Consider the following 10,041-nt stretch of genomic DNA (forward strand, 5'->3'; position numbering starts at 1 on the left):
AAGCCCGGAAAAGAAGACCTAAATACAAATTAAACGGGGCAAGGAAACCCCTTTTTCATCATCAAAAAGAATACTCACAATCTCTCTAGGAGGTGTATCCCAAAAATGTAATCCTGGTTCTAGCTCTAAGCCTTTGCGAGCGAGACAATCGGCACCTCTATTGCCTTCTCTATAAATATTTACAAAACAAATATTCCAATCTTTGACTCTCCAAGCATTGATGTTTCTAATCATACTATTCGAATGATTGGATAAGTTTTTCTCACTATTTAAAATTTCAATCACCGCTTTAGAATCACATTCTGCTTTTACCTTCTTTAGTCCCAAAGTCCACGCCAATTTGAAGCCTTGGTCAATAATTTTTGGGATGTTTATTATCCTGTTTAGCTCCCTAGCACTATCCTTTTAAATTATACATTTTTTTTATTTTTCACGGTGGACCTAACGAAACACATGCACCTGAAAAATATTGAGAGATTGAGAGATGAAAAAGCCCGTGATCCATGAGAGCCACATGTTTTTACCAATACGTGTAAATAAAAATTGACAATTATTATTGACCCTGTAACTTGTTTATCTACCACAAGAAAAAGAGAAAAAAAGGACAATTCCTTTTTAGGTGTGGACCAAGTTTGAGGATTGGTTTTTTGTCGTGTGCGTTGTTTTAAGATGCTTGCATTTAACAAAGTTGTAAGTGTTCAGATTCATATATATAATAATAAGTTAATAACACAAACAAATCAAATTGTGCAGGGTGTGCAAGTGTTAGTGTGTTACAGATAAAAAATACGAGAAATAATAACAAGAATAGCAACTTTTTTATTGTATTCTCCATCGTTTCATTAGCACATAGCAATTCCGAATAGACAAAGGTGGGTTTTCAATGGAGAACATTCTGGGTCTCATCAAATTACGCATCAAAAGAGGCACTAACCTCAAACCTTGTGATAGTGATTCCAGTGACCCTTATGTCCTTGTCACCTTGGAGGAAACGGTTAGAACTTAGAACTTATTAGAACCCTTTTCTCTTTTATTTTTTTTTATTTCTAATTTATTTTTTATGGCTGCATGCACCCCTGAACCTTGAGATCATATATTATCATCATGTGGATGTTGATTCTTGTTATTTATGTTATGTTAATCATTTTCTGTTTAAGCCATATGTGGAAATGAGCATCTGGGTCTATTTAATGATGCTTTCTAATTCTATTTTAAGATGTGCATTCATATGATTATTTCTTTTCCTGTTTTCCATATATGTGCCTTTACACTTATTTTTTTTTTAAAAAAAAAAAGACATAAATAATATACCTTGTTGGCTTATGATGTTGTTTAAAGCGAGTTTGGTCTGAATATTTTAACTTGTTTTAATTACTGCAGAAACTGAAAACTCGTCATGAGAAAGATAGCTTGAATCCTGAGTGGAATGAAGAATTGACACTCTATATTAAGGATGTTAATATTCCCATTCATCTTGTAAGTATTATAACGATTTTTATCAATGGATTTACCTTTTGTAGAATGATATATGCTCTTGGAAGCAATGCTAAAAGGGGGTGCTTGTTGTACAAAATGGTTGAATGTAGAAACAGAAACAGGGCAATTGTCTTGAAAAAAATTTGTCAGATTTTTCGTCCAACTAAAAAGAAAAGGCACTGAGTGTAGGAATGTAAAATTTTTGCGTTTTGCCCTTAACCTTAAACATTTCTTACTAAGTGAGGAGTTAACCAAATCTTAGTTTTTTATTTATTATATTTTATATCAATGGTTCAGATTTAGAACTTATAATTTAAAGTTTACGGTTTAGAATACAGTTCAGAGAGCATTGCATTCCTTACTTTCTCTAAAACACATTAGCATTTGCCCTTAAATACTTGCCAAAATAACTTTGTTGATGGGTTTGAATTTTGTTGTTCTTTGAAGACGGTTTGTGACAAAGACACTTTCACGAAGGACGACAAGATGGGCGAAGCGGATATCGACTTGAAGCCATATCTTCTGTGTGTGAAGGTGGGATTAAGCGAGCTGCCAGAGGGCCATGTGGTGAAGAGGATTGAACCAAATGACTCTAACTGCCTTGCTGAAGAGAGCAAGATCATATGGACTAATGGGAAAGTAATCCAATATATGACCTTAAAATTGAGAAATGTTAACACTGGTGAGCTTCATGTGGAAATTGAGTGGCTTGATGTTCCTGAATCCAAGGGCTTATCTGGGGTTCCACTTTAGATCTGTTTTCATTTTCATTATCATTCCCTTGCTTTAGTAGTACTTGTGTTATGTATTTATCATGTTGTTATCACAAACTAAGATTTTGTTAACATATAACCCATCTTATTATGGAGTGAGAATTAGGATGAGTTGCTGAAATATCAAGTTTTGTTGGAATTTAACTATTTATGATCATAAGGATAATCTTCAAATATTTATATTCATGTCTTACAACATCTTCTAAGTTTATCCCCTTCCGTATTTCATAGTTTCATGAATTTATCAATTAGGTGATGTACTGTGTACCAGTTTGTATACTAATTTACAGTTCATCTAGGTATCAGAAATCAAAACACCATGGATATACTTTTCACATAATATCAGAAGTCATATATTGTGTTCCATGTAACTATATAACTATACTAGAATTATCTTCGTTCTTATTTAGCTATTACCCAAATTATCATTTTCATTTTGTGATGTCGAATCATTTTTTTTCCCTAAAAAAAAATATATATTTATATATTAACTTTAAATAATCGGTTCTTGAATCCAGGGTTTATGTTCAAACCCCAGTAAAGAGAAGACTTTAGAAGCTGCCAGCAGATATGCTGATAATGAGTAGTTGTTTTGGTTCTTCAACTGACACTAGCCACAAAACATGGTCAATTCTCTTTGATCAAACCCAAACAAGTAATGACAAAGAAAAATATAAATCTCTTACCACGTTTAATTTAGATAGATAAGCAATATGAAAGAATATGCCAGAGGTTCTCATTTTGGCTCTGAAAATATCATAATTGGAATATAGACAAAAAAACCATAAACAAAAATCTTCTTTGGGTGGAGATATTTCTTTTGTTCTTTTTCATTTTTTGCATTTTCGTTCCTAAGATATGGATTTGTAAGGTTATGGTTTAATGCTTCTGAGTTTCCTTATCTTCACAAGACTTCAGTTTCATTCAAACAAAGAAAGAAGAGCGCCAAACAAAATTAAAAGCTACTAAAAACAATGGCTGCTGCTTCTACTTCTCCAAACTTCTCAACACCTTTGCATAATAACATTAACCTCAAAACATTCCCTAAATGTTTGAATACCAAACTTAGCTTCTCATCATTCTATGTGCCATACAACAAGTCCATTATTATTCGAGCAAAATCATTTGGCGCGACGAAATTCGACGAGGTTGTGGTTGATGAAGAGATGGACAAGATTAGGAGGCTTCAGAACGGCTCGGACGTCAGAGGGGTGGCGTTGGAGGGCGAGAAAGGAAGGCCGGTCGACCTTACTCCCCCCGCCGTGGAGGCAATAGTAGAGAGTTTTGGAGAGTGGGTTATACGTGGTTTAGAGAGTGAAAAAAGACACCCTGTGGAAAATGTGAGGGTCTCACTAGGCCGTGATCCTCGAATCTCCGGCACTAAGCTCAGCACGGCGGTGTTTGCTGGCCTTGCTCGCGCCGGTTGCATGGTCTATGACATGGGACTAGCCACAACACCGGCTTGTTTCATGAGTACATTGTTGCCACCATTTATGTATGATGCCTCAATAATGGTATGCCACATATAATTTTCTTGATTCTTCTTGCTACCATTTCTTTGCTGATTCTTGATTAATTATCAATCTATATCTATATATAAATTGTATTAGAATATATTTCTATCAATATAAAAGGTTGAAAATAGAATATATCAGTGAACAAAGTATTATATTGCTTGCTATGTTAACATGAATAAGAATTTAATTTTGATACACTGTTTGTTAGTGTAAAATAGTTTATATTAGCAAAAATAATTATATATTAAAAGAACAAATATGATTAAACGATTGTATAAAATATTTTATATTTTCAGTGCATCAAAATTAAAATTATGGGTATAATTTTTTTCCACAGATGACAGCATCTCACTTACCTTACACAAGAAATGGTCTCAAGTTCTTTACAAAGAGAGGGGGATTGACTTCACAACAGGTAGAAGAGATATGTGATAAAGCTGCTCATAAATATGCAAATAGGTTGGCCAAAGTATCTACCTTGCTCAACGTTCTTCCAACTAAGGTTGACTTCATGAGCACTTATGCAAAGCATCTAAGAGAAATCATCAAGGAGAGGGTCAACCATCCTTTGCATTATGACACTCCACTCCAGGGATTTCAGGTTAACTTCACTAACATGAATCTTTTTTCTGTATTTACACTCTGCTATTTTGCAATCTGATTCTTCGCTCTTGACACATGTCATTATAGCACATCGAATTTCGGGACATATTACATCAAGAAATACAATGCTTTTTAACAAACAAATATTTTTTTAAAAAAGCTTAATGATCAATAATTATAATTTATATTTGCCATTACTTTTACTAGCAGCCCAACACTTTTTGTTCAGCACGTTCATACTATATTTTTCACAAATGCTTTTAGATATTGTTGACTAACTACTAGTCAAAAATAAAAAATTGTACTGACCCTGTGTCTTAGAATGTTTACGAATACTAGTTTTACAAGCTAAAATATTCACGTAGTAAGACGCGTTACATTATGACTAAAATGGACAACTTGTAAATTTTGTTGCACAAAACCCCAAAGAAAATCAAAAGAGATGAATATTTTATAAAAAGAAAAATTTATTAAAATTAGAAAATCAAAATATGCAGATAATTGTAAATGCTGGAAATGGATCAGGAGGATTCTTTACATGGGATGTGTTAGACAAACTTGGAGCAGATACCTTTGGGTCTCTGCACCTCAACCCTGACGGCATGTTCCCCAACCACATCCCGAACCCGGAGGACAAAACCGCCATGGCGCTGACACGAGCCGCCGTGCTGGAGAACTCGGCCGACCTTGGAATAGTGTTCGACACCGATGTGGACAGAAGTGGCGTGGTTGACAAGAAAGGGAATCCAATAAATGGTGACAAGTTAATCGCTCTCATGGCTGCAATTGTTCTAAAGGAAAATCCAGGTTCGACTATAGTGACCGATGCTCGAACAAGCATGGGACTGACTAGATTCATAACTGAAAGAGGAGGCCACCATTGCCTCTACCGAGTTGGATACCGGAATGTTATTGATAAGGGAGCTCAGCTCAACGACGAAGGAATCGAGACGCATCTTATGATGGAAACATCTGGCCATGGTGCTCTTAAAGAGAATCATTTCCTCGACGATGGTTAGTTAGTAGTTGTGTTGTTTAACTGATTCTCAATATGTAAACATCTATCTAATACTTTTAGACATCTTGTATGTGAAGGCGCCTACATGGTGGTGAAGATTATAATCGAAATGGTGCGAATGAAGCTCGCCGGATCAGCTGATGATGAAGGAATTGGTAGTCTCATAAAAGATCTTGAAGAGCCTTGTGAATCCGTAGAGCTAAGGATAAATATAATCTCTGAAGCTAGAGATGCCAAAGCAAAAGGATCAGAGGCTATTGAAACATTTAGAAAGTATATTGAGGTATGTGTATATGTTTAAAGCTTCAAATAAATTGAAGATCCGTATATTGAGATTTCATGGAGTTCATTGTTGTTAAATAGGAAGGGAAGCTTAAAGGGTGGGAATTGGATGCATGTGGTGACTGTTGGGTGAGTGAAGGGTGTCTGCTTGATTCAAATGACACTCCTACACCCATTGACGCTTACATGTACAGGTAAAAACCTCGTATAGAATAATTCTAGTATTTTTTGGAGACAATTTTCGTTTCTAACTTAGCAAACTAGTCTTCTAAGATTTAAATATATTAAGGTGCCTTATAGAAGAAAAGTATAAAAATAATTTTAATAAAAATAAAAAATGAAAATGCAAATGAAACCCATTCTTAAATTCATGTTTAAATCTACGAATTCAATACTTACTATTTTTTTAAATAAATATTTTATGTATACTAAAAATTTTCACCAAATTAATCATTATGTATTTATTAATTTACACATTTTTTTAAATTAATAATCAATTGTCAGATTACTCAAATTTGTTTAAAGTAGTGAAACAATTTTTTATAAGATATCAAATACGTATATTTATACATGATAATTGATTGATAACTAATTTTTTATATACACGTAAATGAATTTTTTTAATCAAAGAAAGTAATCCGGTAGCTTTTTTGAACGAAGGATAAAATTATTATTTTTTTTAGTTCTGAAGGAAGGCTTTGTCTTTTGCATTTTTTGTAAAAGAACCAAATTAAGCTGTTTTTTTAATGAAAACTAACTAACTTGATTGTGAAAAATACAGGGCAAAAGTATCTAATGATGAGCATGGAGAACATGGTTGGGTTCACATGAGGCAGAGTATTCACAATCCAAACATTGCTGTGAACATGCAATCATCTGTTCAAGGAGGATGTTGGTCCATGGCAAGAGCTTTTAGAGACGAGTATGTCACATATTAACACTATTTATAATTTATCTCTTTGAAAGCATTTTATTGAACCTGTAATTTGTTTATCTGATTTTCTTTCTTTTTTTTTTCTTGTAATTTTTTCAATCTTTGCAGTTTCCTTAAATCAAGTGGAGTTGATGCATTCCTTGACATTACTCAAATTGATAAGTTTGCTGAAAATGGCACCGTGGCCTAATTTGGAAATGGCATTTCCAACGTGACACCATTTTATAGTGAATTTTGTACATTTGTACCATAAAATTAAGAAAAATTAAATATAAGTATACCACTGCAGTTGAGTATATATAAAATGTAACAAGATATGAGAATAATGTTAGACTCTATAGATCAAATAATAAGGATTTAGAACACCAGTTTATATACAATAATGAAACCTGAAAGTACCAATCACTAGTTCATGACAAACTTCTACATTATCCTCATTAGATAATCATTTTTTTTTATTTTCTTTTTGTTAGAATTATAGCATCTTCTTAATGAAGAGATTGATAACCAAACGCCAGTCACCAATATCTGCAAACTTTCTCATCAAAACAATAACAAAGGTTCGGTCTTTCATTTTGTTGAAATAACATTTTTGTTCTATCCAAGATGATTATGATACCAAAATCATCTCGAATTAGAGTTTATAATTTCATGCGAATTCCTCTCTCCTCCCCGTCGCGGAGAAAAAGATTAAAAAAAAAAAAACAGCTTGGCCTAGGTTGATTTTTCAAGTATAATCTCCTAAGTTTTGGTTAATTCTTTATTTGATTATTCTTATTCTTTATTTTTTTAAAGTTTTTATAGACAGTTTCATTTTTATTTCAAATAAAAAATGTTCGTTTATTATTTTTGTTTTATCTCATTCTTCTAACTATGGTAAAACAATAATAATTATCACTTTGTAGATACAATAATAAACAAGATATCGGTACAATTTTATATATGTTTCTAAAGGAATTTAAAAAATATTAGAAGCTCAAAATCACATCTATTAATATACAATAAGAATATAGTAGATAGTTTGTTGCTCGACAAATAGACACTGTAGTTGAATGATAAGTCTCCTGAGTTATATTAAAGACTAGCGCGATAAAAGATGGTCTATTGAGCTTCAAATTTCAAACATCCCTATAAGGGTGATGAAGTTTCTTTTTGTAACAACCGGGTGTTTGAGAGCAGCTAAGTAAGCACAAACTATTTGAGAGCAAATTAATCCCTGCATATAGATGACGAAAGAGTTTGATATGTTAATAGGTGTTAATGCAAGAAGTTCAATGTCAATGAGATCAATGGCATAGAAATAGTTCTTCAAGACATCAAGGTAAGTTTGTAGTAACACATGGTCATTTTTGGTAGTTTTGTACTCTCATGCCTTTATCTTTTATTTTTGTAGGGTGGGAGAATACAAGCTTCTATCCGATCAGGATGTAGAGAGGCAATATTGTGGAGTTCAACAAGTACATTATGGTTAATTTTATAGTGGTTGATAAGAAGAAGAAAACAAGGACAACCACAAATAGGTGGTCCATAAATTTCTCACATAGGACCACTGTCATTCCAATAGTTCAACCAAGTTTTTACTCTTCAAGCCATTTAGCTCGATGGTGCTATACAAAGTTATAGTATTTCAAATTTTGTTATTAATTTTCGATCTGGTGTAGATGTGATAAGAGAGGTGGTTGGTAAGAAAGATCCAAGAGAACTAATAACTAGCAAAGAAAGAGAAACTAAAAGACTGGCTGTTATAATTGAAGACTTTGAGTAAGTTAATTAAAATTCAGTTCTCTTCATCTATAGACTCAATAACTTTCAACTTGATTACAATGTATTATGTTGAGTGAATGTTTTTCAGAAACAACTTTATTGGTTATATGTTGTTTGGAGACATGCTCGACTAAATTCTTTCATATCTGGAGAAAATAAGAACTGAGCCACTAATAATTATAGCACAAATTTTCAAGCCTAGTAGGTGGAATGGTAAGAATAGAAATCACTATTTGTGTTATATGTTCATAGATTTTATAATTAACTACAATTGAATAAACTATAAATATCCGAAATATGTTGCTTCAGGAAAACATCAGTACATAATCATTTTAATGTTTTGAAGTTACATATTAATCCTGATATGAAAGAGACTAAAAAATTTTGTAACAGATTTAATTTGGACGCCATTCACGATCTTTGGATATGCAAATGAAAATAGGCCTATTACTTACGGTTTCATGTCTTAATTGTGCTATTTTGTAGAAGGCTTTCGAAAAAACCTTTAAATTCAGCTAGGATTAGTCAGGTTTTCTCTCATGGTTCTCAGTTTGGAGTGGATGAACTAAAAATGGGAGATCTGGTGGTCAATACAATAAAAGAAGTGCTAAACTCAACACAGGTAAGGAATGCTCTCTATTTCATCCCATTCATTAGATTCTAAAAAAATTATGATTTTTTTATTAGAACATTTATTTTTAGGAAGGGCCTACTTGGCTTGCTGGGATTATTGTAGTAATAAACACTGAAAATGATGATTGATTTTTTAAAGCATGCTGCAAGTGTCTGAAAAAAGTAGAAACCCCAATTGACAATAAATATGAGTGTGAAAAATGTGGCCACACTCAAGGTTGCGAGAACCGGATCGGTCAATAAATCGGTGAGGTCACTGGTTCAATGGTTTACTGGTTCGACCGGAGTTCAACTGGGTTCAACCGATTTAATTAAATATTAAATAAAATTATTAAAAAACTTAAAATAATCTTAAGTATATAAATTCAATGATCTCTAACTTAATAAAATTTAATATTTCACATAATAAATTATCCATTACTTAATATTAGAGGTTCACAAACAACTTCAAACATCAACGTTTATAAGTAAACAAAAAATAAAACGTACATAATGACAAACCCATAATGTTCTACATTCAAAAGATACAATTACTAGCAAGTTTTCAACTAATCAAAGGTGCAACTCATCAAAAATAATAATTATCATTAAGTGTTCCAACATCTCCATCATAAACAGGTAATCCAAAGCCACCATCATCAGAAGTACCACCAAAAGAAGCTGTATTTGAAGAATCAGCAACATTAGGGAAATCCACATCAAGTTCCACATCTCCTCCATCTAATAAAATAAAATAGAAAACCAAGAAAAAATTAAAGTTACAACTTTACATCAGATATTGAGAGGAAATGAAACAAGTTTTGCTATTTCAATCACCTGTAGGATATGAAGGCATAGCATTATCCGTATAACTTAAATTTTCAATGCCTTCGATGTCTCCATTAGTAAATTCGGGATCACCTTCATCCGGCATTACCCAAAAATCTACTGTGTCAATGCTTTGAATGTTAATTGGATCATAATTCTTCTTCTTGCGATGCATTCTAGATTGAAGGCGTAGATTATAAGTGACATAAACAATGTCACTTAGCCTTTGATGCT

At 32.8% G+C, this 10,041-nt stretch overlaps 2 protein-coding genes across 2 annotated transcripts; both read left to right on the forward strand.

Annotated features, from left to right (window-relative positions):
- Positions 1 to 737: 737 nt before the first annotated feature.
- Positions 738 to 2,370, forward strand: LOC107484142 (protein C2-DOMAIN ABA-RELATED 7). The gene is made up of 3 exons (XM_016104760.3): positions 738 to 994; positions 1,381 to 1,476; positions 1,924 to 2,370. The coding sequence occupies exons 1-3, from the start codon at positions 884 to 886 to the stop codon at positions 2,227 to 2,229; spliced, it is 513 nt and encodes a 170-aa protein (XP_015960246.1). The 5' UTR covers positions 738 to 883; the 3' UTR covers positions 2,230 to 2,370.
- An 802-nt stretch (positions 2,371 to 3,172) lies between these two features.
- On the forward strand, positions 3,173 to 7,009 carry LOC107484141 (uncharacterized). Its single transcript, XM_016104759.3, has 7 exons — positions 3,173 to 3,763; positions 4,104 to 4,367; positions 4,867 to 5,383; positions 5,465 to 5,670; positions 5,751 to 5,863; positions 6,451 to 6,591; positions 6,712 to 7,009. Exons 1-7 carry the CDS (start codon positions 3,224 to 3,226, stop codon positions 6,791 to 6,793), a joined length of 1,863 nt encoding a protein of 620 aa, XP_015960245.1. The 5' UTR covers positions 3,173 to 3,223; the 3' UTR covers positions 6,794 to 7,009.
- The last annotated feature ends 3,032 nt before the right edge of the window (positions 7,010 to 10,041 follow it).

This window comes from Arachis duranensis, chromosome 4 (genome assembly GCF_000817695.3).
Source record: "Arachis duranensis cultivar V14167 chromosome 4, aradu.V14167.gnm2.J7QH, whole genome shotgun sequence".
NCBI classification, from domain to species: Eukaryota; Viridiplantae; Streptophyta; class Magnoliopsida; order Fabales; family Fabaceae; genus Arachis; species Arachis duranensis.

Coding starts and splice junctions, on each gene's coding strand:
- LOC107484142 (XM_016104760.3), top strand. CDS start 884: ATGGAGAACATTCTGGGTCTCATCAAATTACGCATCAAAAGAGGCACT. Junction 995..1,380: donor TTGTCACCTTGGAGGAAACG/GTTAGAACTTAG, acceptor TAATTACTGCAG/AAACTGAAAACTCGTCATGA. Junction 1,477..1,923: donor TTAATATTCCCATTCATCTT/GTAAGTATTATA, acceptor TGTTCTTTGAAG/ACGGTTTGTGACAAAGACAC.
- LOC107484141 (XM_016104759.3), top strand. CDS start 3,224: ATGGCTGCTGCTTCTACTTCTCCAAACTTCTCAACACCTTTGCATAAT. Junction 5,671..5,750: donor CATTTAGAAAGTATATTGAG/GTATGTGTATAT, acceptor GTTGTTAAATAG/GAAGGGAAGCTTAAAGGGTG. Junction 5,864..6,450: donor ATTGACGCTTACATGTACAG/GTAAAAACCTCG, acceptor TGAAAAATACAG/GGCAAAAGTATCTAATGATG.